This window comes from Terrapene carolina, unplaced genomic scaffold (assembly GCF_002925995.2).
Source record: "Terrapene carolina triunguis isolate 2854851 unplaced genomic scaffold, T_m_triunguis-2.0 Scaffold85, whole genome shotgun sequence".
Classification (NCBI taxonomy): Eukaryota; Metazoa; Chordata; order Testudines; family Emydidae; genus Terrapene; species Terrapene triunguis.
Genome location: NW_020664436.1, coordinates 6,357,892 through 6,383,387, shown reverse-complemented (window position 1 = coordinate 6,383,387; position 25,496 = coordinate 6,357,892). Strand labels below are relative to the sequence as shown.

At 43.8% G+C, this 25,496-nt stretch overlaps 1 protein-coding gene across 2 annotated transcripts in view; it reads left to right on the top strand.

Moving 5' to 3' along the window:
• The first annotated feature begins 5,613 nt into the window (after nucleotides 1–5,613).
• The window catches only part of CMTR1 (cap methyltransferase 1), a 50,290-nt gene continuing 30,407 nt past the window's right edge, over nucleotides 5,614–25,496 (top strand). The window contains exons 1-4 of one of the 2 annotated variants that reach the window (XM_024193781.2): nucleotides 5,614–5,725; nucleotides 11,284–11,415; nucleotides 17,982–18,133; nucleotides 25,368–25,496. The exon at nucleotides 25,368–25,496 is cut by the window's right edge and continues 30 nt beyond it. In XM_024193781.2, coding sequence (XP_024049549.1) covers nucleotides 11,289–11,415; nucleotides 17,982–18,133; nucleotides 25,368–25,496 — 408 coding nt within the window. In that variant the 5' untranslated portion in view covers nucleotides 5,614–5,725; nucleotides 11,284–11,288. Of the gene's footprint in view, nucleotides 5,726–7,910; nucleotides 7,940–11,283; nucleotides 11,416–17,981; nucleotides 18,134–25,367 lie in introns of those variants that run through there. The other variant, XM_024193782.1, reaches the window with a different exon arrangement.

The following is a 25,496-nucleotide window of genomic DNA, read 5'->3' as shown; positions in this document are numbered from 1 at the left end:
CGTAAGTCAAAGAAATTAATTTCTCAGTGTGTCTGCGGGTGGTTTCTTTTCTTCCCTAAAGCCAGTTAAAACCACAATGCAAGGAGACTAGGATGAATGAAATCTGCTCACCTTCCAATACTGTCAGTAGTAGGTGCATTGTGTGTAGATGAGATGATGTGATAGACCAGGTCCAGGGAGGCATTGCTCCCCTTCATGTACATTTTATCAACAAAATAGCCCTTCACAACTGTAAATTTCCCCCCTTTAAAATTAAATGTGCTCTTTGCAAGGAGCAGAACAGCAGAAACACACTGAGGACAGACTATCCAAGGAACAACCGTGTGAAAAGTGAGTTCTGCTAAGTGGGATTACCTTAACAGGCACCACATGGTGACAATATTTCAAATGGAGCAATAGTGGGCAGTTTCACATATTTTGGGTTCTAAGGCACAAATAGAGTTCTTAGTCCAATAAGAAAAGATTTACCTTATGGTGGTGACAGAATACATGGTCTGGTAAGTGAATGTCTACTGGAAAACAAGAGTAAGGATAAAACTTGGCATCTTGCGTTTAACCCTTTCCCAGATTTAAGGTCCTTGGTAAGGCTTACATCAAGAACAAGGTCAATGACTAAGAACATAAGAACGGCCATACTGGGTCAGACCAATGGTCCATCTAACCCTGTAACCTGTCTTCCGATAGTAGCTGGTGCCAGAGGCTTCAGAAGGAATGAGTGGAACATGGCAATTTGGAGTGATCAGTCCTCTGTCATCCAGTCTCAGGTTCTGGCAGTCAGAGGTTTAGGGACACCCAGAGCACAGGTTGCATCCCTGACCATCTTGGCAAATATCCAGTGTTGGACCTATCCTCCATGAACTTATCTAGTTTAACATAGTTATACTTTTGGCCGTCAAAACATCCCCTGACAACGAGTGCCACAGGTTGACTGTGCATTGTGTGAAGAAGTACTTCCTTATGTTTGTTTTAAACCTGCTGCCTATTAATTTCATTAGGTGACCCTAGGTTCTCGTGTTAGGTGAAGGGGTAAATAACACTTCTCTGTTCACTTTCTCCACACCACTCATGATTTTATAAACCTCTATCATATCTCCCCTTATTCGTCTCTTTTCCAAGATGAAAAGTCCCAATCTTTTTAATCTCTCCTCCTATGGAAGCTGTTCCATAGCCTTAATCATTTTTGTTGCTTTTCTCTGTACCTTTTCTATTTCTAATATGCTTATTGAGATGGGGCCACAAGAACTGCATGCAGTACTCAAGCAGTGGACATATCATGGATTTAGATAGTAGCATATTTTCTCTTATTTTATCTATCACTTTCCTAATAGTTCCTAAATTTTTTTTAGCTTTTTTGATAGCCTCCGCACATTGAATGGATGATTTCAGAGAACTATCCAAACTGACTCCAAGATCTTTCTTAAATGGTAACAGCTAATTTAGACCCCATCATTATGTATGTACAGTTGGTATTGTTTTCCAATGTGCATTTGTGAACATTGAATTTCATTTGCTATTTTCTTACCCAGTTTTGTGAGATCCCTTTGTAACTCTTCACAGTCAGTTTTGGACTTCGCTAGCTTGAGTAATGTTGTATCGCTGGCAAACTTTGCCACCCTTTTCCTAGGTCATTTATGAATATGTTGAACAGCACTGGTCCCATTACAGATCTCTGGGGACCCTGCTATTTACCTCTCTCCACTGTCAAAACTGACCATTTATTCCTACCATTGTTTCCTGTTTTTTAACCAGTTACTGATCCCTGAGTGGACCTTCCCTCTTTTCCCATAACTGCCTACTTTGCATAAGAGCCTTTGGTGTGGGACCCTGTCAAAGGCTTTCTGAAAGTCCAAGTACACTATCTCAACTGGATCACCCTCGTCCACATGCTTGTTGACGCCCTCAAAGAATTCTAACAGATGGGGGAAGCATGATTTTCCTTCACAAAAGCTGTGTTGAGTCTTCCCCAACATATTGTGTTCATCTGTATGTCCGATAACTGTTCTTTTATAGTTTCAACCAGTTTGCCTGATACTGAAGTTAGGCTAACTGGCCTGTAATTGCCAGGATTGCCTCTGGAGCCTCATTTAAAAATTGGCCTTACATTAGCTATCCTCCAGTTACCTGGTACAGTGTCTGATTTAAACAATAGGTTACACACCACAGTTACTAGTTCTGCAGTTTCATATTTGAGTTCCTACAGTACACTTGTAGCTCTGGGGTGAAGAGGCAGAGAGACCAGCTGCTCAGCTTCCTTATCAGCTCTAGGGCTGGGCTCTCTTTGCCTTTCCAGCCCAGAGCTCTGGGTGAGACTTGAGTGGCTGGGCTCTCTGCCTCTCCAACCCCACAGCTGAGCTTCAGAGTTCTCTGCCTCTCCAGCTGCTGGGCTGGGGCTTTCATCAAATTCAGAAGCCTTCTACATGGGCAGCTAGAAAGCCAAAAAATTCTGTTTTGGTTCTTTGGAAACAGGATTTTTCTGGAAAAACCTAAACCGTTAAATTTTGCATTTTTTATGGTACATCCTATTTATTTTTTTCCCAAAAACATGACTTTTCCATTTTCTGGCCATTTCCTGTTAGTTGTATTTATTTGATAGGTCAGATTAAAATCTTGTCTGTGCTGGACATTCAGAAGCGTTGGCTGATTGGGTTTAAAAGCATATCAGACTAACTCAGTTTAAACCTGGTTTAGGGTGAACATGGACTTGTGGTTAAAGCACAGGACTGGGAGTTGGAAGATTTGGGTTCTATTTCTGACTGTGCCACTGCTGTGTTGTTGGACCTTGTACAAGTCTCTCTCCCATCTCACTGCCTGTTTTACCCACTTGTATAAAGGGGATAATATATGCATGTCAACCTCACGGGGATGTGAGGTTTAATTATTTGTAAAGCACATTGAGATCCACGTAGCTTCCCGCTGTGGATAAATGCCAGTGTACATTTTGGTGGGGAGGGGAATGCGAGCCTAGCAATTTGTTAAACAGGCAAGTGAAGTACATGCCTAAGTGTTGCAGTGATCCTGGACCTAAGCCAGAGACTGCTCAAAAGAATCTGCCACCCTAGACAAAATATCAGTGTGCTGCCCTTCTAGAACAGAGAGAGACTCATAGACTTTAAGGTCAGAAGGGACCCTTATGATATTCTAGTCTGACCTCCTGCACAACGCAGGCCCCAGAATCTCACCCACCCACTCCTGTAACAAACCCCTGACCTATGTCTGAGCTACTGAAGTCCTCAACTTGTGGTTTAAAGACTTCAAGGTGCAGAGAATCCTCCAGCAAGTGACCCATGCCCCACGCTGCAGAGGAAGGCGAAAAACCCCCAGGGCCTCTGCCAATCTGCCCTGGAGGAAAATTCCTTCCCAGCCCCAAATATGGCGATCAGCTAAACCCTGAGCATCTGGGCAAGACTCACCAACCAGACACCCAGGAATGAATTCTCTGTAGTAACTCAGATCCCACCCTGTCTAGTGTCCTATCACAGGCCATTGGGCATATTTACTGCTAATAGTCAAAGATCAATTAATTGCCAAAATTAGGCTATCCCATCATAAATTTATCAAGCTTAGTCTTGAAGCCAGATATGTCTTTTGCCTCCACTGCTCCCCTTGGAAGGCTATTCTAGAACTTCACTCCTCCAATGGTTAGAAACCTTCGTCTAATTCAGGGGTCGGCAACCTTTCAGAAGTGGTATGCTGAGTCTTCATTTATTCACTCTAATTTAAGATTTTGCGTGCCAGTAATACATGTTAACGTTTTTAGAAGGTCTCTTTCTATAAGTCTATAATATATAACTAAACTATTGTATGTAAAGTAAATAAGATTTTTAAAATGTTTAAGAAGCTTAATTTAAAATTAAATTAAAATGCAGAGCCCCCTGAACCGGTGGCCAGGACCCAGGCAGTGTGAGTGCCACTGAAAATCAGCTCGCGTGCCGCCTTTGGCATGTGTGCCATAGGTTACCTACCCCTGGTCTAATTTCAAGTCTAAACTTCCTGATGGCCAGTTTATATCCATTTGTTCTTGTGTCCACATTGGTACCAAGCTTAAATAATTCGTCTTCCTCCCTGGTATTTATCCCTCTGATATAGTTATAGAGAGCAATCATATCTCCCCTCAGCCTTCTTTTGGTTAGGCTAAACAAGCCAAGCTCTTTGAGTCTCCTTTCATGAGACAGGTTTTCCGTTCCTCGGATCATCCTAGTAGCCCTTCTCTGAACCTGTTCCAGTTTGAATTCATCCTTCTTAAACATGGGAGACCAGAACTGCAAACAATATTCCAGATGAGGTCTCACCAGTGCCTTGTATAACGGTACTAACACCTCCTTCTCTCTACTGGAAATATCTCGCCTGATGCATCCCAAGACCGCATTAGCTTTTTTCACAGCCATATCACATTGGCGGCTCACAGTCATCCTGTGATCAACCAATACTCCGAGGTCCTTCTCCTCATCAGTTACTTCCAAGTGATGCGTCCCCAGTTTATAACAAAAATTCTTGTGTAGGGGGGTGCTGGGCAGGGGTGGTGATGTGCAGGCTACTGTGCATTTGTGGTGGAGGGTCTGTGTCAGGGGCTGCTGGGCATAGCAGTTCTGGGGGATGCTGGGCATAGGGAGTAGGGGGCTGTGTGGCATGGCATGTGCCCACCCCCGAGGGGAAGGGGCACCCTGGCAGCACAGGGCGGGGCAGGCCAGGCCAGTGTGTCTGGCAACTGCCAATTTGTATACAGTGCCCTTACACTGGGTTGGCCCCACCATGCTATGCCCCATTGCCCCTGGCTGTCTACTTGCTCTGGGGACTGACCTCTCCATGCCATGCTCCTTTGCCCCCACGGGGGCCCACAAATATGTTTGGGGCTGGGCCCACAAAAGGTTAATCTGGCCCTGGCTCAGGGGGGTGTTTTTTCACCCCTGAGTGAGAAAGTTGCAGCGCTGTAAAGAGCCAGTGTAGACAAGCCCTAAACAGAGAAGAAAGACAAAGAGGGAGAAGTATCAGGGGGTAGCAGTGTTAGTCTGTATCCACAAAAACAACAAGGAGTCTGGTGGCACCTTAAAGACTAACAGATTTATTTGGGCATAAGCTTTCGTGGGTAAAAAACCCACTTCTTCAGATGAGGTGCCACTGCACTCCTTGTTAAAGTGGGAGAAGGGAAACCAGCTAAAAGAGAAACGATTTGCTTAATGGGAGCAGCTCCCCCCCCCCCCCCCAGCAGCAGCAGCAGCGCTGGGCCTAGCTCCCCCGCTCCTGCTCCCCATCCAGCCCTAGGCAGTAGCCCCTGGGGCCTTAGGGTTTCTACTTCTATGCCGAGAGACGGCCAGGGCCAGCGCCAGGGCCAGTGCCGGCGGCGCGGGAACGAGGAAGGGGGAGACCCGGGTACTGCAGAGCGCGGCTCCGCCCGTCGTGTTCTAGCCCCTCCCAGGGGCGGGGCGTGGGCCAAGGATGCCCCGCCCCGCAGTGACGGACCCAGACTAATGGTCCCGCCCCCTTCTCCCGCCTCCTTATTCTCCTCCCCCCCGTCTGCTTTCAACCCGCTCTCGGGTGGCCCCCAGCCCCAGCTACTCTCGGCGCAGGCGCGGGACCGGCCCATACGTCACTGGCACGCGCCACGAGCGAGGGAGGACCCAGAGCGCGACGGGGAGCTGGAGAAACGAAAGTGAGCGGAGCGGAGTCGGCCTGGTTCTCTCGCCGCCGCCGCCTGCGGGCCATGGTGCCGGTCTGAGACCCCGCCCCAGTGAGTGCCGCCCGTGACCCTCGCCCCGACCTTCGGCCCTGCCGCTCCCCTGCGCCCGCCGCCCGGGGGCGTTCCTGCTCCCCCAGGGGAGCTGCAGGGGGTCGGCGTTTGCCCCGGTCCCCAGGGCCTAGCTCTGCGCGGCGGCTGTGCTGTGCCTCTCCCCGTGTGCCGCGCCTCGCCTCCACTTCCCCCGTCGCGGGCGCGCCCGTGCTCGCCGCCTGTGTAACGCTCCCCGGTGTCTGCGGTGGAAAGAGGCTGGAGAAACACTGCGCATGGGACCCGCTCTGCGCTGCCCTCTGGGGACAGCCTAGGGGGGTGTTAGACGCCGCACTGAGCGCGGACCGCGGGCCCCCAATGAAGTGGGCCCCTTTGGGCTAATGAATCTGTCTGATGCTGCGGTCTTTTGTGAAGGGCTTTGTACATACATCCTAATTCGGAGTAGGAGACAATTGCTGTCACGTGTGGGTCTAATTTTGCCATTGGTTACAAACCTGCAGCACCCACTGACTTCGTGGGATGTCGCGAATGTGTATCTCATGGCAGAATTGTGCTCAGTTCGTTTCTGCTGACGCTATTTTAAGAGTAGTTTCAAGACCCCCCTGGCACCACCTGGGTGGATTTTTAGTCGGGATAGTTCTATGGTGCTGCCAGTCTGTTAGCTTTCAGTTCTTTATTTCCTTGGGTTTTAATCCTGTAGACTACAAACACTGATATTGTTTATTCTTCATGTTAATTATTTAACTGAGATTCTTGTAGCACTTCACCTACCCCAAAAGAACCTAGTTCTTACACTAAGTGATGTATGTATTTTTATCCCCATGTCCCTTTCCATTCACTGGCATTTTCCCCAGCAAATGCCTTAGGCTTGTTTGAGTTCAATGGAAGATAGTCGACCCTCACTTGTTACTGCTCCTCTGGGTTACGCAGTGGTTGTTTATCTGTCAACAAACTCTTTGGTAACATAAGAACGGCCACACTGGGTCAGACCAAAGGTCTATCTAGCCCAGTATCCTATCTTTTGACAGTGGCCAATGCCAGGTGCCCCAGAGGCAACGAACAGAACAGGTAATCAAGTGATCCATTCCCTGTCGTTCATTCCCAGCTTCTGGCAAACAGAGGATAGGGACACCATCCCTGCCCATCCTGGCTAATAGCCATTGATGGATGTATCCTCCATGAATTTATCTAGTTGTTTTTTTGAACCCTGTTATAGTCTTGGCCTTCACAACATCCTTTGGCAAGGAGTTCCACAGTTGACTGTGCACTGTGTGAAGAAATACTTCCTTTTGTTTGTTTTTAAACCTGCTGCCTATTAATTTCATTTGGTGACTCCTAGTTCTTTTGTTATGAGAAGGAGTAAATAACACTTCCTTATTTACTTTCTGCACACCAGCTGTGATTTTATAGACCTTAATCATATCCCCCCTTAGTAGTCTCTTTTCCAAGCTGAAAAGTCCCAGTCTTATTAATCTCTCCTCATACGGAAGCCATTCCATACCCCTAATAATTTTTGTTGCCCTTTTCTGAACCTTTTCCAATTCTAATATCTTTTTTCGAGATGGGGCAACCACATCTGCTTGCAGTATTGAAGATGTGGGTGTACTATGGATTTATATAGAGGCAATATATTTTCTGCCTTATTATCTATCCCTTTCTTAATGATGCCCAACATTGTTTGCCCTTTTTGACTGGCGCTGCACATTGAGTGGATGTTTTCAGAGAACTATCCACAATGACTCCAAGATCTTTCTTGAGTGGTAACAGCTAATTTAGACCCCATCATTTTATATGCATATTGGAAAACAATCTCAACTATACATTACTTTACATTTATCAACATTGAATTTCGTCTGCCATTTTGTTGCCCAGTCACCCAGTTTTGAGAGATCCTTTTGTGGCTCTTCGCATTCTGCTTGGGACTTAACTATCTTGAGTAGTTTTGTATCATCTGCAAATTTTGTCACCTCACTGTGTAACCCTTTTTCCAGATCATTTATGAATATGTTGCATAGGACTGGTTCCAGTACAGACCCCTGGGGAACACCACTATTTACCTTACTCCATTCTGAAAACTGACCATTTATTCCTACCCTTTGTTTTCTATCTTTTAACCAGTTAGCAATCCATGAGGACCTTCCTTCTTATCCCATGACAGCTTACTTTACCTAAGAGCCTTTGGTGAGGGATCTTGTCAAAGGCTTTCTGAAAATCTAGGTACGCTATATCCACTGAATCCCCCTTGTTCACATGCTTGTTGACCCCCTCAAGAATTCTAGTAGACTGGTGAGGCATGATTTCCCTTTACAAAAACCATGTTGACTTCCCCAACAAATTATGTTCATCTATGTGTCTGACAATTTTGTTCTTTACTATAGTTTCAACCAGTTTGCCTGGTATTGAAGTCAGGTTTACTGGCCTGTAATTGCCAGATCACATCTGGAACCCTTTTAAAAAATTGGTGTCGCATTAGCTATCCTCCAGTCATTTGGTACAGAAGCTGATTTAAATGGTTACAGACTACAGTTAGTAGTTCTGCAATTTCACATTTGAGTTCCTTCAGGACTCTTGGGTGAATACCATCTCGTCATGGTAACTTATTACTGTTTAGTTTATCAATTTGTTCCGAAACTTCCTCTAATGACACCTCAATCTGGGGCAGTTCCTCAGATTTGTCACCTAAAAAGAATGGCTCAGGTTTGGGAATCTCTCTCACATCCTGTGAAGACCGAAGCAAAGAATTAATTTAGTTTCTCCACAATGCCCTTATCCTTGAGTGCTCCTTTAGCATCTCGATCGTCCAGTGGGCCCACTGGTTGCTTAGCAGGCTTCCTGCTTCTGGTGTACTTACAAATTTTTTTTTTTTTTTGCTATTACTTTTTGAGTCTTTGGCTAGCTGTTCTTCAAATTCTTTTTTGGCCTTCCTAATTATATTTTTACACTTTCTATTTTCCTCACTAGGATTTAACTTCTAGTTTTTTAAAGGATGCCTTTTTGCCTCTCACTGCTTCTTTTACTTTGTTTAGCCACAGTGGCACTTTTTTGGTTCTCTGACTGTTTTTTTTAATTTGGAGTATACATTTACATTGAACCTCTATTATGGTGTCTTTAAAAAGTTTCCATGCAGCTTGCAGGGATTTCACTTTTTGCACTGTACCTTTTAATTTCTCTTTAACTAACTTCCTCATTTTTGTGTAGCTCTCCTTTCTGAAATGAAATGCTACAGTGTTGCGCTGCTGTAGTGTTTTCCCTGCCACAGGGATGTTAAATTTAATTATATTATGGTCACTATTGCCAGGCGGTCCAGCTATATTCACCTCTTGGACCACGACCTGTGCTTCACTTAGGACTAAATCAAGAAATGCCTCTCCTCTTGTGGGTTCCAGGACTAGCTGCTCCAAGAAGCAGTCATTTAAGGTGTCAAGAAACTTTATCTGCATCCCATCCTGAGGTGACATGTACCCAGTCAATATGGAGATAATTGAAATCCCCCATTATTATTGAGTTTTATTTTAATAGCCTCTTTAAATCTCCCTGAGCATTTCACAGTCACTATCACCATACTGGTCAGGTGGTTGGTAATGTATCCCTACTGCTATATTCTTATTATTAGAGCATGGAATTACTATCCATAGAGATTCCATGGGACAGTTTGGTTCATTTAAGATTTTTTACTTCATTTGATTCTACGTTTTTTCACATATAGTGCCACTCCCCCACCAGCACGACTTGTTCTGTCCTTCTGATATATTTTGTACCCTGGTATTACCATGTCCCATTGATTTTCCTCATTCCACCAAGTTTCTATGATGCCTATTATATCAATATTCTCATTTAATACAAGGCACTCTAGTTCACCCATCTTATTACACCTCTACCCCGCTATAACGCGGTTGTGGGGAGCCAAAAATCCCTACTGCATTATAGCTGAAACCCCGTTATATTGGGGTAGGGGTGGCAGGGTTCCAGCGGTGATTTAAAGGGCCCGGGGCTCCCCGCAGCAGCCGGAGCCCCGGACCCTTTAAAGCGCCGCCGGAGTCCCGCTGCTACCGCACTATACGCAAACCCGTGTTATATCAGGTCGTGTTATAGCGGGGTAGAGGTGTATTTAGACTTTTTAGCATTGGTATATAAGCACTTGTCACTTTTTAGCTGTCTGCCATTACATAATGTAATTGAATTGGACTTTTTTTTCATTTGACTGTTTCTCATCAGATCCTACCTGTATTTTATCATCTTCCATCCTCTTCTCCTTTCTAGGACATAGAGAATCTCCATTAATAGATCCTCCCCTAAGGGATATCTCTGTCCAAACCACGTGCTCCTCCGCACCTGTCGACTTTCCCCCAGCCCTTAGTTTAAAAATTGCTCTACGACCTTTTTAATTTTAAGTGACAGCAATCTAGTTCCATTTTGGTTTAGGTGGAGCCTATCCTTCCTGTATAGGCTCCCCCTTTTTCAAAAGTTTCCCCAGCTCCTAATAAATCTAAACCCCTCCTCCCTCCACCTTCATCTCATCCATGCATTGAGACCTTGTAGTTCTGCCAGTCTAACGGCCCTGTGCGTGGAACTGGAAGCATTTCAGAGAATGCTAACATGGAGGTCCTGGACGTCAATCTCTTACCTAGCAGCCTAAATTTGGCCTCCAGGACCTCTCTCCTATCCTTCCCTATGTCATTGGTACCTACATGTACCACAACCACCGGCTCCTCCCTAGCACTACACTTAAGTCTATCTAGATGACTCAAGAGATCTGCAACCTTTGCACTAGACAGGCAAGTCACCATGCGGTTCTCCCGGTCATCGCAAACCCAGCTATCTATGTTTCTAATGATATCCCCCACAACTGTTGCCTGTCTCTAATAACTGGAGTTTCCTCCTCTGGAGAGGTATCCTCAGTGTGAGAGGATACCATGACATCATCTGGAAGGAGGGTCCCAACTAATGTAGTGTAATGGGAAAGACACTTCCATATGCATCCTTATTTACAGCTTTGCTATAAAAAGGGTAGGAAAACTAACTTTTAAAAAAAAAATCAGTGTTTGCAGGATCAGGTTTCAGAATGTTCGGTCTCCTTCAGAAGAAGTTGGCTCCTTTATGCAGCTTTTCAGAGGAAACTGAAAACACCCACTGACCTGATCTTGTATTCCCTCAATTATTTACTGCTAGTGCAGAATGAATCTCTAACATGCACTGTTAAAAAGCCCTTTTGGAGCCAAATCAAACGTCTGAGTTCCCAAGTGTGGGGAGACCTCTCATCGGTTACTCTCGTCTCCTGGTTGGCGAGTTTCACATATAGTTGTTGACCAATTTAATCCACAGTAGGGAAAGCTGCTGGGTGTCCTGGTTCCGTGTTTTTGGACTAACAGGTTTGGATGTCTTCCAGGGAAAAGCAACCACTTTTATCTAGGACAGGTTTTGGAGGCAAAGCATACTGCCCAAATAGTATGAAAAACCATGTACTCTGCTGGGCCGCAGCAACAACAGAGACCTTGCCCCAGCATCAAGGTGTAGGAGGAAGTGAACTTGCTGGAGGCTTACTCTTTGATCTCTTCTTGCAGTAAAAATGAAGAGACGAGCAGAGCCCGAATTTAACAGCAACCAGAAGCAGAAAAAGAGAGCGGAAGATCTGGGACTGAACCTCAGTTCCACTTCCGATGACGAACCTCCATGTAGTAATCATGCAACTCAAGGTAAGATCAGTAGTAGCACGGGCATCAGAGTTGTAAGGAAATGACCTTGTAGGAAAGGCTGCTTTTCTCTTCAGGGATTTAATTAATCAGCTGGATTGGATGCAGGTATTCTGGATCCCAATTCAGTGCCTTAACCCCAGACCATCCTTCCTCTCTAGAAGGAAGGACTACATAGTTTCTGTCCCCGAACTGGGTGGGGAGCGGGGGAGACGACACATTTTTTCCTCCTTCATAATCTTATCTGGACACTCTTTACCGCCATCTGAAATAACAGTGAATCATATAATCTTTGTTTGCTTTGTCCCTTGTATCTACTTTTTTTTTCTTTTTTTCTTTTGTACATTAGAAATATTGAGAATGTCATGGATGGGCTTACCTGGAGGACCTTCTGAATTTCTCAAAAGATGCATATTGTGAGCTCATGCACCTTAATTGAAGGGGCAGTGTGCTGAATCCAAATGCATCCATTCTCTGTAGTGTTAATTAGTCACTGAATTTGAATAACATTAACAGAGTTTTTAAAAGCGGTTACATTTCCCTTCTTCTCTCCACTGCTGTGACTTTCATTCTCTTGGCTCTTCTGATGACCTCTTGTTTCACTTGTTCTTCAGTCACTACCTGGATTTCTAACATTAAAAAACAGGCCTGAAATATCTAACCACTCTGCCCCCCTCACCACCTCCCTACCTATCTGTCCATTAGGAAGAAGCAGAAAAGGTATAGGTGTCACATTCAGGCTCTTGGGAAGCTGCCAGTATAGCCTTCAGTTTGGCACACCTCAGGCATCTCTGTGTGCCCACAGTAGGCTCTGCCACATTGGTTGCAGATGACTGTGATTGAATTTAGTGTGAACTCTTACTGTTTTACATTGATACGTTTATTTTGTATTTGACCACTGGATTAACTCCTTCTCACAAACCCAACCTTCATGTTGGTCAAATGCTTTCTTAAAAATAAGATTGCTATTAAAGCTGGTTTAATGATTCACCATTTGGCTATAACTCAGATGAAATTTAGTAACTTATTAATTGGTACCTGGATAGCATTAACCACAGTGGTGCCCAGCAGTTCTGCTTACGCTGAATGGCTGATTGCAAAGTTGTGCAAAAGTGTTAAATGAGTGACTTCCATTGACTGAGATGGGAGTTGTGGCTGATGTCTTCTCTACTTTGAAAACATTGGGCCTCAGGCAGTATTCCAGCTCAATATGGGAGAAGAAGGCAGCTTTGTGCCCTGCAGTGCAGAAACCTTCCTAGCTGCCAATGGCTGTAGGCGTGGTAGCTACTAGACTGCCAGCCTGGCTTATAAATGCCACTTGTGGGGTCTCTTTAACTGGGATGTGGCAGTGGTGACACTTGCCACACAGTCTCTGGTCTTTAGTCTTGCTCAATGTTCCCAGCCAATGAAAAGAGTTATTGAGTGGTCACTAAAAATATTCTACAAAACCCTGACAATCTGATGTCTCTGAAAGAGCTGTTCCTCCTCACTGGGAAGGGAGTGTTGGTGCCAAGGACCCTTGGGGCCAGGGTGGATTAAGCCACAATTTAAATAATCAGTTTTAATCAACTTTTCCATTTGTACTTCCTTTATTTTCTAAAGAAAGGTGCATTCTTACGTGTTGATATAGCCGTTAAAACATGTTGATTTACAACTACATAGAGCCTTTATGCTAGATTTGGTACATAGACCTCTACCCCGGTATAACGCTGTCCTCGGGAGCCAAAAAATCTTACTTCGTTGTAGGTGAAACCACGTTATATCAAACTTGCTTTGATCCGCCTGAGTGTGCAGCTCCTCCCCCCCCCCCCCCCCCCCGAGCGCTTCTTTACCACGTTATAGCCAAATTCATGTTATATCGGGTCGCGTTATATCGGGGTAGAGGTGTATTTTTTTTACGTAGGAGGGTACAATATAACTATATACATTTATTTAAGCAATTATATAGCTTAATAGTTTTAGATTCTTAACTGTATATTGTTAGTATGTTCAGAAAATTGTGAGTGGTATTGCTTATTTATGACTTAGTTTTGCTCATGGTTTGTGTCAAGCTGCAAAATAAATATATATGTGAATGACAAAGTAGATCATGCTAGTGAGGGGAGTAGCACTAAATGTGAAAGAAAGCATAGTAAATTTAGTAAATATCTTAAATGACTCAAACTGTACCATAGAATCTCTATGGATGAAAATTCCAGACTTGAATAATAGCAGTAGGAATATACTACCGACAACCTGACCAGAATGGTGACTGATTGTGAAATGCCCAGGGAGATCAGAGAGGCTACAGAAACAGAAAACCCACTAATAATGGGAGATTTCAGCTATTCTCTTCCCCCCCCAACCCCATTGACTGGGTATGTCACCTCAAGACGAGATGCAGAGATAAAGTATCTAGGCACTGTTAATATCTGCTTCTTGGAGCAGCTGTTCCTGGAACCCACAAGGGGAGAGGCAAGCTCCTGAAAGGAGCAGAGGATCTGGTACAAAGGTGAATATAACTGCATAGTGACCGTAATGTAATTAAACTTAACATCCTTGTAGGGGGGAGATACCAAAGAAAGCCACCACAGTGGCATTTAACTTCAAAAAGGGAAACTACACAAAAATTAGGAGTCTAGTTAAATAGAAATTAAAAGGAACAGTCAGAAGAGTGAAATGCCTGCAAGCTGCATGGAAACTACTTAAAAACACTAAAATTTAGTTTGAGCCTCTATTAATACCCCAAATAAAAACAAATAAACAGTAAGAGGACCAAAAAAAGTCACCATGGCTAAACAGAGTAAAAGAGGCAGTTAGAAAGTAAGACATCCTTTAAAAATTGGAAGTCAGTCCTACTGAGGAAAATAGAAAGGAGCACAAATTCTAGCAAGGAAAGTGTAGAAGTATTCTGAGACAGGCCAAAAAAGAATTTGAAGACCAACTAGCAAAAGACATTCCAACAGCAATTTTTTTTTTTTTTTTTTAAAGTACATCAGAAGCAGGATGCCTGCCAAATAACCAGGGAGCCAGTGGATGATTGAGGTGCGGAGAAACTAAATGCCTCAGTCTTCACTGCAGAGGATGTGAGGGAGATTTCCACACCTGAGCCATTCTTTTTAGATGACAGATCAGAGGATCTGCCCCAGATTGAGGTGTCGATAGAGGAGGTTTTGGAACAAATGTATAAATTAAAGAATAATAGGTCACCAGGACCAGATGCTATTCACCCAAGAGTTCTGAAGGAGTTCAAATATGAAATTGCGGAACTCCGAATTGTGGTATGTAACCTATTGCATAAATCAGCCCCTGTAGCAGATGACTGGAGGATAACTAATGTAATGCTGATTTTTGAAAAAGGCACCAGAGGTGATCGTGGCAATTACAGGCTGGTAAGCATAACTTCAGTACCAGGAAAACTGGTTGAAACTATAGTAAAGAACAGAATGATCAGAGAGACAGCTGAACACCATATATTGGAGAAGAGTCAACACAGCTTTTGAAAAAGGAAATCACGCCTTCCCAATCTACTGGAATTCTTTGAGGGTGTGAACAAGCTTGTAGACGAGGGTTATCCGTTAGCTATAGTGTACTTGGACTTCCAGAAAGCCTTTGACAAGGTCTAACACCTAAGGGGTCTTAAGCAAAGTAAGCAGTCATGGGATAATGGTCAGTCCTCATAGTGGAGTGAGGTAAATAGTAGAGTCCCCCAAGGATCTGGAAATCCTGTGGAAAAGGGGATAAACAGTGAAATGACAAATTTGCAGATAATACAAAATTACTCAAGATAGTTAAGTCCAAAGCTAACTGTGAAGAGTTAGAAAGGGATCTTTCAAAACTGGGTGACTGGGCAGCAAAATAGCAGATGAAATTCAGTGTTGAGAAGTGCAAAGTAATGCACATTGGAAAACATAGACTCCATCATTTTGTATGTGTATTTGAGATTAACGTAGCTGTTACCACTCTAGAAAGAGATCTTGTTGTCCTGGATAATTCTCTGAAAATATCCACTTGGTGTGCAGCGGCTGTCAAAAAAAGCTAACTGTGTTAGGAACTATTAGGAAAGGGATGGATAATAAACTATTAAAAAAAAATATCATAACTCCCCTATATAAATCCATGGTACGCCCACAGCTTGAATACTGTGTGTGGTTCTGGTCATCCCATCTCAAAATAGATATATTAGAATTGGAAAAGGTACAGAGAAGGGCAACAAAAATGATTAGGGGTATGGAACAGTTTCCATATGAGGAGAGATTAAAAAGACTGGGTCTGTTCAGCTTGGAAAAGAGATGAGACTAACGGGGTGTGTGATAGAGGTCTATAAATCTTGAATGGTGTGGAGAAAGTGAATAAGGAAGTGTTATTTACCCCTTCACCTAACACAAGAACAGGGGTCACCCAATGAAATTAATAGGCAGCAGGTTTAAAACCAACATAAGGCAATACTTCTTCACCCAATGCACAATCAACCTGTGGAACTCGTTGCCAGGGAATGTTGTGAAGACCAAAAGTATAAGTGGATTAAAAAAAGAATTAGATAAATTCATGGAGGCTAGGTCCATCAATGGCTATTAGCCAAGATGGTCGGGGATGTAACCCCATGCTCTGGGTGTCCCTAAACCTGTGACTGCCAAAAGCTGGGACAGGACAATAAGGGATGAATCACTCAGTAAGTGCCCTCATCTATCTGTCTGTCTTCCCTTTGAAGCATCTGGCACTGTTCACTGTCAGAAGACAAGGTACTGGGCTGGATGGACCATTGGTCTGACCCAGTATGGCCGTTTTTATGCATTAGGATGGTAACTGGTATTTATTTATGTGCACAAAACAGCATATAACATTTATTTTTATTGAACACGTTTTGTCTACATAAACTTCTCTTATCAAAACATGTTTCACGTTTATAACTAAATCATTTATTAAACAGAGAGATTAACTGTAGTCATTGAATTAAACTGATTATTTCAGGTCAGCCTGGGGAAATTTTCCAAATATACGTAAGTGAAAGTGACAAGCGCTTAAGTGCCTACTCACCTAAGTCTCTCTTGAAAATGAGACAGTCTCCTAAGTTACTTGGACTGACCTATTGTGCCATATTTATAAAAGCTTGAACTCAAAAGTTAGATGTTTTTCCCCTGATTCTTTCTTTAGAAAAGCAGCCTTTAACTCAAAGTTTTTGATAGAAGCTCATGGATGCAGCATATTTTTTTTTTTATTCAAATATTTTAAGATGATATGTTAAGGCCTAAACTTATATTTTGTATTAAATTCAGATTTAAAAAACAGGGGATATGACGGGTGTCAGCATTTGGAGCAGGAGGCCCAAGCAGAGGGTTGCATTTTTGGGGTTCCCACAGAGCCCTCTGGTGGGGTGATATCAGTTGGATGATGCCCGACAGAACCCTGTGGGAGGAAGGTAGTTGGGAGGCTTGCTACCACTGGTGTTCAGGCTGGCCGGGGCCGCCTTGCTCCTTAGCCCACTGCTCCCTGTTTTTGGGTGAGATGGGGTCGTTGGAGGTTTGCACTGGTGTAGCTCCATCAGTCTAATTACACTAACTAATGCTGACTGGGCCAGAGAGATTTTGTGAGCAGGTATTTGAGAGAGAGCTGGAGCCCTTTACACAGACCTACACCCAGCAAGCGGGTAGAGTTTGTTTTTCAGTGTAACAGAGGTTTCATGTAAAAAATTTTATTTTGTTCTTGTTTTTTAATTATTGATAAATCCTGTTATCTGCCTTCCTGGAATCCAGAGTGCTGAGTTGGTATTTCACTCTAGGTCTCTAGCATGCCTCACTGAGCCACTTGGTGAATGTCGAGTAGCTACTCTTACGAGGGAAAAGGCAGAGGCTGTGCATCTGCTCCAGGAGGGAGTCTTGTGCACCAGCTCTCCCCCATAATCTCATTCAGTAACAGTCCCACTGCCCTGGTAACACTACCTCCAAGGGGTTAGGCAGCTGCCCACTCCTTGTTGTCATGGAAGATTCTGCCATAGGGGTCTCCCCAGTATCGCTGAAATTTGGACCACATTCTGACAGCATTTCAGTGTACTGCTCAATTATAGGGAGAAGATGTGCTATACACAAGGCTACAGTACATCTAAACTTACATATGCAAGGTAAAGAATTAGGTCCTACCTATATGCAGTAAGATAAGGATAATTAAATATCATGGTTCAGGGCATAAGTGGATTATCATTGTGGTCAAGAATGACCCCCACCTTCCCTATTGGTATTATCTGGTATGGTAAATCCACATATCTAAAACATTTTATACTAATCAGAAAAGAATGTGAATTGGTGTTTCTCACAAATGTAAATATCCGCTTGTTGTCAAGTGGCAGCCCCTGAGGTGAGGGGGGTTGGCTTTCACCTTCTTTATGGTGAAATGAGGTAGCAAGACAGCTGGTATTTTGTCTTGAGAGTCGTATCTGAAGTCTGCATCTCCCCACAGCCAGTCTGAGCTATTGAAGCAGACTCTCCACTATCCCCTAGCCTGCTGGGATGTGAATTTGGAATCCCAGTATACAGCTTCCCCTCTGATTAGTGAAACAAACGCTTGTTAATTTCTCCCCTCTGTTTCATTTTCAGAGTCTTCCAGTAGCGGCAGTGGGTCTGACAGTGAGAGCGATGAGAGGCGACCAGTCTTCGGCTCTGGCAGCAATGAGTTCAAAGCAGACTCTCTTGTGGAGGGCACCTCCTCCCGCTACTCCATGTATAACAGCGTCTCCCAAAAGCTCATGGTAGGTCAAGGTCACTTTCGAGCATGCTGCTAAAACCAGATGAGCAGCTGAGAGCAAAATTGAGTCCGTTCTGCTGAGAGAGATGCCCCTGGCATTCACCATTGTACCTTTCAAGTCCAGGATTTATGCAGAGAGCTGTTCTGTCTGCCCCAATCACAGCCAGTGATGACTGTGACCCTGGGCAGATCAGATGCTAATTACAAGGCTAGAACCATGGTGAATTTCATCTTTCTTAGTAGCAAGGGAGACCTCAGTCCAACTAACTACATGTTCCATTCCAATCCAAGTCAGCCTGGCCGTACACTCATTCTGTACAGAAACTTATTCCTGGTAGCCCCAGGCAGCAGAATTTCAAATTGGTTCGCGGCTCAGCAAATCTTTGAAATAGATTTAAATGTAAATGCATCTGTGAGCTTGAGGTGCTGGAGTCCTGCATCGTTTGTAAAACTCGATGAAGATCTGTTTTATATCACCGTTTCCAAATTGGGGATCTTTCCACTGAGGCAACTGGAGAAGCTTTTAATAAAGTGTCATGCAGGCTTTACTTTGCCATAACTTCAGAGCGGGCCTTCCAAATATTGCTAAAAATAATCTTTCCTTCATGTAGCACCAGATCCCCTGTGGGCTTATGAGACATCAGTCTGAGAGTGGGCAGCAACTTCTAGAGCTAACAAATATCAGAAAAAGGGACATGAAAGTTGTGATACCCCTTTGTGACACGGGAATAGCACAGTTACAACTAGCACAGCCAGCTGAGCAGCTGGTGCCTAGTGACCTCACCTGGTAGAGCACAATGGGTTCAATGTGAGTTCTGACTACAGTGGTGTGCGTGCACAGAGAGAGTTTGGCCACCAAATAAGGGATTTTGCAAATTAAGTCCACTTTGGCCACCAACAGTGGCAAATCCAACGTCTGGCTTTCTGAGTATACTTCACTAACTAGCCCTGTATGTGTTAGAGAAAAGACTGCTAACTCCATCTTCTAGGGTGTGGCATTTCTCAATGAAGTGCTCATGCCATACAATATTAACCACTTATCTTGAGGCTGCGCTGCACTTCTTGAGCCTTGTCCCCCAGATGCCTGCTTAACTTGTATCTCCACTAGTTGCCTACATGATGCATGTTTCTTCCAGCCTTTGCTGCTCTGTAGCATTGTGACAGGGTGGTCTGAGGGCCTGGAAGTTGGAACAAAGCCCAAAAGACGCAGTGGAAAGACCTTTGCTCGGCTACTGACTGCCCAGGAAAGAAAGATGGTCAGAGGAAGAGCTAGCTGGAGCCACTGGAGCAGCAACTGGAGGTAGGGCCTGACCCCAGGCATGGACCAGAGCCTGGATGGCAGGGCCCCAAGTAGAGGATGAGTGGTCTTTGAAGTTCCCAGTTGCAGACATTAAATCATCGAAAGGACTGCAAGGGGACTCACCCGAAGAGACGGGGATATTAAGATGGTTAGCTGTCTAGCAGATGGAGACTGAACAGTGACTAACAGCAGAGTTCAGAAAACACCAAGAAGAGCAACACAAATAGGAGGATCAGCAGTGGGCTGAGATGACCCGCTTGACCCCAGGATGGGGGAATCCAGAAATGAGACCATTAATACCAGAAATAGAAGATGATATGGAGGCATGTCTCTTGACATTCAAAAGGGTAACTCGGGCCTGCAGATGGCCACAAGATCCTCTAGCTTACCCCATATCTCACTGGAAAGGCTCAACAAGCCTAGTGGACTGGAGAGCCAAGAAGCCTAGGACTACAGAAGGGTTACGGAAACCCTGTTGAGATGGTATAATCCAAAGATCTAGCAACAGAGGTCCTAGTCCTTCTGATATAGAAATTCTGAAGACCCTCGAGAAGCTAGTAACCATCTGAAAGAATTATTTCAAAAATGGATTAAGTCCAGAAACATTGCACCGTGGCTCAAATGACTGAGATACTTGTCCTGACACAGTTTCTGTCCAACCTGCTAGGTGATCTTCAGAGCTGGGTGGAGGAGCATAGACCAGAGACCCTGGGGAACTCTGTCTCCTAATGTCAGGATTTTGTCTCTGCGAGGTAGAAGCAGGAACAATGTTGAATCTGGTTAAGAACAAATCCCATCATTACTTGTGAGGAGAACATTGTGGGATGGGAGACCCAAAAAGAAAATTGCTACCGATATGACAAACTGTGGCACCTGAGGAGGCTTTTTTTTTTCCAGGGCTAAGACCTGCTCCTGGGGAAAATTTTTGTTAACTTTTCCATGTTGGGTGGGGGAGACCTTCACTTGGAAACTAGTAGTACTAAAAGGAAGGTTAGTAAAAATGTTGGTGGATTCAAAAAGTCACCAGCCCCTGGTTCAAGAACATGTGTTGAAACATACACAGCCAATAAACTCAATAACAGTTAGGTGTGTCCATGGAGATACTAAAGCATGTTCCCTGGCAGCAGTTAAGCTCCAAGTAGATGGACAAGATACAGTATTCCTCTGAGAACGGGCATGGCTGAAAAATTCCCTTTCCCAGTAGTATCGGGGAAAGATCTTCCTCATTTCACTAACTTTATTAAAGGAGGCTGATATTATGACTGTTACCACGTGAAGTCAGGCTCAGTTTGGAAAACGTTTTAAGGAAGAAGAGGACGAGGATCTTTTTTCAGATATTTTTGAAGGAGAGGGGAAAGACTCACCCTACCATGGGAGAAAGGAAGAGGGCTAAGGGCTGCAAGTATCCATATTGACAATATGGAAAAAATATGGATATTGCTAAATATCAGCAAGAGGATAATGCCCTCAAACCTTTCTATAAAGGACTAGGTGAGAAGAATGTTGGTCAAACTAAAATCCCTTACAGTATAGTGCAGAATGGTATATCTAATGGATAGGTGAGCATCCTAAGACTGAAAAGTGGGTGAAACAGCTGGTAGTTGCCAAGGTTTTAGGCAGGGGCTTGTGAAGATGGCTCATCAAGTTCCTTAAGCGGGCATAGGGGGAGGGACAAGCTATTAGCCTCAATTTTACAAAGATTTTTCTGGCCCAGTGTTCCTGAAGAAGTAGCTGAATGGTGTCAGTTCTGCCCTGAATGTCAGATGGTGGCACCAGAAACAATTAAAGACATCTGTTGTTTGAGTTCTACTGTACACATACAATTTGAAAGGATTGTAATAAATAGTGTGGACCCATTAGAATGGAGTATCCAGAGGAACAGATACATTTTAGTTATTTGACTGTATAACCCGATATCCTGAGGCATTCCATTTACACAGTGCTACTGCTAAGAGAATTGCAGAGTTGCTGGTGACCATGTTTACTAGGGTGGTGTGACAGTTTCTTGGGGTGCCCAGGACTGAGTCTTGCTGGTGCTAAACTGGGTGTTCTGATCCGCCAGTCTTAGCCACCCAAACAGACTCCTCAGAAGCTTGCAAGCCTTCACTTCCCCTTGCAGGTTAGCAATAGGTGCATTCCAATCCCTGAGCCCCTCTGAAAGCATCCCCCTGTAGTATCCAGTCCTTAACCATTGGACGCTCACAGAAATTGCCAAGTAAGTTGTTCCTAAAAGTGATGGTGTACACACACTGCTTGACTAGTAAAACTCACAATCAGGTCCTTTATAACATCACAGCACTGAAATATATTTATTGTGGATCAATCATAAATTTGTGATCAAAGGTTAAGTTTTGAAAGACAGTGAGTGAAGATAAGTGGAAATAGAAAGGATTACACATATAACATAAAATGCAATCCTACATCTATACTTATTAATGGTTAGCTTTCCTATTTAATAAAATTTCCTATTTAATAAAATAGATTCCTATTTAATGAAGATTTTTCTCCCAAGGATTCAGTCTTTCACAGTGCTACTGGTTTTCAGTCAAAACCAGGATCCAAGTTTTCATGAATACCCTGTCCCCTTCAAGTGATTTCCGCAATAAATGGACACCCCAAATGGCTTTCTTTTCCCCAGGTAGAGGCCCGTAAGCATTTGAAATGCCCTCGTTGTTTGGTCTCTGGTGTGCTGACCCCATGTCAACTTCGCATCCTCATGTTAACTTGACATGCAAATGTATCTCCCACTGTGTTTAGCTTATAATGTTTAATTCACATCAGAGGACAGGGATAGGTGAATAGATATGCTTTGCCTGGTAGAAAATCTGTTGGTCAACTCTGCCTTGTTACGTAGTTTAAAACATCTTTTCAGTAGGTGCACATAAGTCTTTAAATATCATCTGGACATGAGTATCACGGTGATATTAATGACCAGTGTGACACCAGCTTTTGTTTGATATTGGTCAAGGCACAGCTCTTTCCTGGTATTTATCCATAAGTAGTATTAGGTATAGTGAGTTTCAGGTCTGTTAGGAATTGCTGACACTAAGGCTATGTCTACACTAGAGATCTTACAGAAGCACAGCTGTACTGCAGCAGTTGCACCACTGTAAGGTCTCCTGTGTAGCCACTCAATGCCAACGGAAGAGAGCTCTCCTGTTGGCATAATTAAACCACCCCCAACGAACAGTGGTAGACGCTCTCCTGCCGACATAGTGCTGGCCATACTGGTGCTTCTGTTGGTGTAACTTATGTCACTCAGGGTGTTTTTTTCCCCGCACCTCTCAGCGACATAAGTTTTACTGACAAAAGAGCTAGTGTAGACATAGCCTAAATAGTGAACCCTTTGCCAGCTGCCAGTGAGTGGTTCTTAGGGTCACAGATGGGAATCCCAAGAGAGATCCAGATGGATCAGAGAGCTAATTTCCAGGCATCCCTGATAAGAATTATACCAACTCTTGAGCATTAAACCCATCCAGGTGCCCCCTTATTATTCCCAGATGGATAGCCTAGTGGAAAGGATTATTCAATCCCTTAAAAATATGTTGAAAAGATACACAGTCAGAACATAGACAATGGGATACAGTGTTTCTTTATCTCTTATTTCCATATTGAGAAGTCCCACAAGCTCAGTTCGATTTGTTGTACGGCCACCAGCCCTCGTGGTCCATTAGACCTGATCGAAGAAAGGTGGGAGAGACAAATGGTTGGTTCCTCCAGTGTTGTTACTTACATTATAAACATGCGGAACATACTTGCAGAACACTTCCACTAGCTAAAGAACATTTAGAGAATGCCCAAGCTAAGCCCGGGAACAACAGCATAGGGTGGGGAGTAAAGTTCTGTTGTTACCGAAAGTAAGCTGTTAGCTAAATGGCAAGGCCCATTTATAATATTAAGACAAAACCGGTGGGTTATGACATCAAACTCGCAGAAAAGAGAGACATTTGTTAAATGTGTTAAACTCTGGATTTAAAGAAAAACTAAGAATTTAACATCAGTTATCCTCCCTGAATTACATAATGTAATTATGACCGATTAAAAAAGACAGGAGACCTTCCCATGAAGCAATGAATTAATTGCTGAACATGCAGATTAGAACTGGTGTATCAATAAATTCCAGCACATAGTTTCTGCTGTGTCAGGAAAAAATGATGTGATTCAGTATGTAATTGGCAGGGAAGGGCATGCTCCTCTCCCCAGAAGATCATGTCAGATTCCAGATCATCTTGAAACTTAAAGTGGCGGAGGAAATAAAGCAAATGTTAGCTCTGTGAATAATTGAGCCATCAAGCAGCCCTGGGTGCTCTCCAGTAGTGATAGTTAAAAAACAAACCAACCAACCAACCTGGGGAAAGCCACTTCTGTATAGATTTCAGAAAACTGAATGCCATTTCAAAATTTGATAATTCCCCTATGCCCTGGATAGAGGATTTGTTGGATTTATTAGTCAGTGCTAAATACAGTACCTTGGATTTAGCCTCAGGTTATTGACAAGTTCCCCTGGAGAAGGAGTCCAAGTGTAAAACTGCCTTTACCATGTCTCAGGGACTATATCGGTTTAAGATAATGTGCTTAGAGTAGACAGACAGCAGGGTAAGAGCCTTTCTCTGTGCATCCAGTTCTGTTTAGTCCTTTTTCTCTAGGGCTCGTAAGTGCTATGTTAATACAAATAATAAATATCTGACCCTCATCACCATGGTATCTGAGCGCCACAATCGTTAAAGGATTTTATCCTCCCAACACCCCTGAGGAAGGGAAGTTCTGTTTCCGTTTTACATGTGGGAAACTGAGGCCATGTGACTTACCAAAGGTGTCCTAGGAAGTCTGTGGCTGAGCCAGGAATCAAATCCAACTCTCCTGCATCCCAGTCCGGTGCTGTAACCACAAACTGTCCTTTCTGCTACCCTGAGAGTCTCTCACGCACCTACCACAGAGACGGGCATTTGGGAAGATTAATTTTTTACACTGTTGGGAATAAAGATTTGATGGTGTCTGTCAAAGTGTTTGCCAAAGCGAGAGTAATAATTTTGTACTAGCAGGAAACCAAAAACCCTTCGGTACTAAATCTTTGTTCAGAATTCAATGGCCGTAGAAGTGAATATGTAACTGATTCAGTAGTTGTCAGAGTTGACCAGTGTGTTTCTTAGGAATTCATTGCCAGATAGAATAGACAGTAGAACGGCTGCCCATGGAGATACATGCTGCCCATCTGATGTGTTTAACTTCACCTCTCGGAAAGGCTGGTAGTTAACAATGGAAATGACTTTTGCTGGTTTTTAGATGGAGGGAGAAATAGACAATTTAGTGATTAAAACTGACTCCTCCTAAGCCCATGTTTTAAGTGTGTGTGTGCGTGCCCCCTCTACTGAATAGAACGAAACCTGACCATGTAGGTTCTTTTCATGGTCTAGTGGCTGAGACCTACAAAGAGAAAAGCCTTAAGAAATGCAAGTTAATGACAATTCTTCTCTTAGGCTAAGTCAGAAAAGCTGTGCTTAAGGGAGAGAGAGTCCTGCATTGCTCCAGGTTCTTACAGGTGGCAGTTGTGGGCATCTGTTTGCAGCCGGATTCATCCCATTGTGAAACTTTCTGCACCAGCATTTTGCAGACCTTGTACCGTCTACGCTGTGTGGTGACAAATGGCTGCTGGCCTCCCCACTGCTTTTTCATTGAAGCAGGTTGTTCTTGCAAAGCTGAACCTTTTCTAATGTTGTCTTTACAAATTTAATTCTCTAGATCAAGTTCCCACTTCATCATGGGAATGAGCCGGAAGGAGAATACTGAAAGCCTCAATTGAGATTCATTAAGCACATGCCATACTTTTTAATCACAGCAGTGCAACTTGGTATCATTTATCCCGCTGCCCACAGCTCACAGGAGTGCATACGTTTGTGTCCAGATGCTTCCAATGTGCTCCATTTGCTTTGTCTTCCAGGCCAAGATGGGCTTCCGGGAAGGAGAAGGTCTGGGGAAATACAACCAGGGAAGGAAGGATATCGTTGAAGCCTCCAATCAGAAGGGAAGAAGAGGCTTGGGACTGACCCTGAAAGGGTTCGATGGGGAT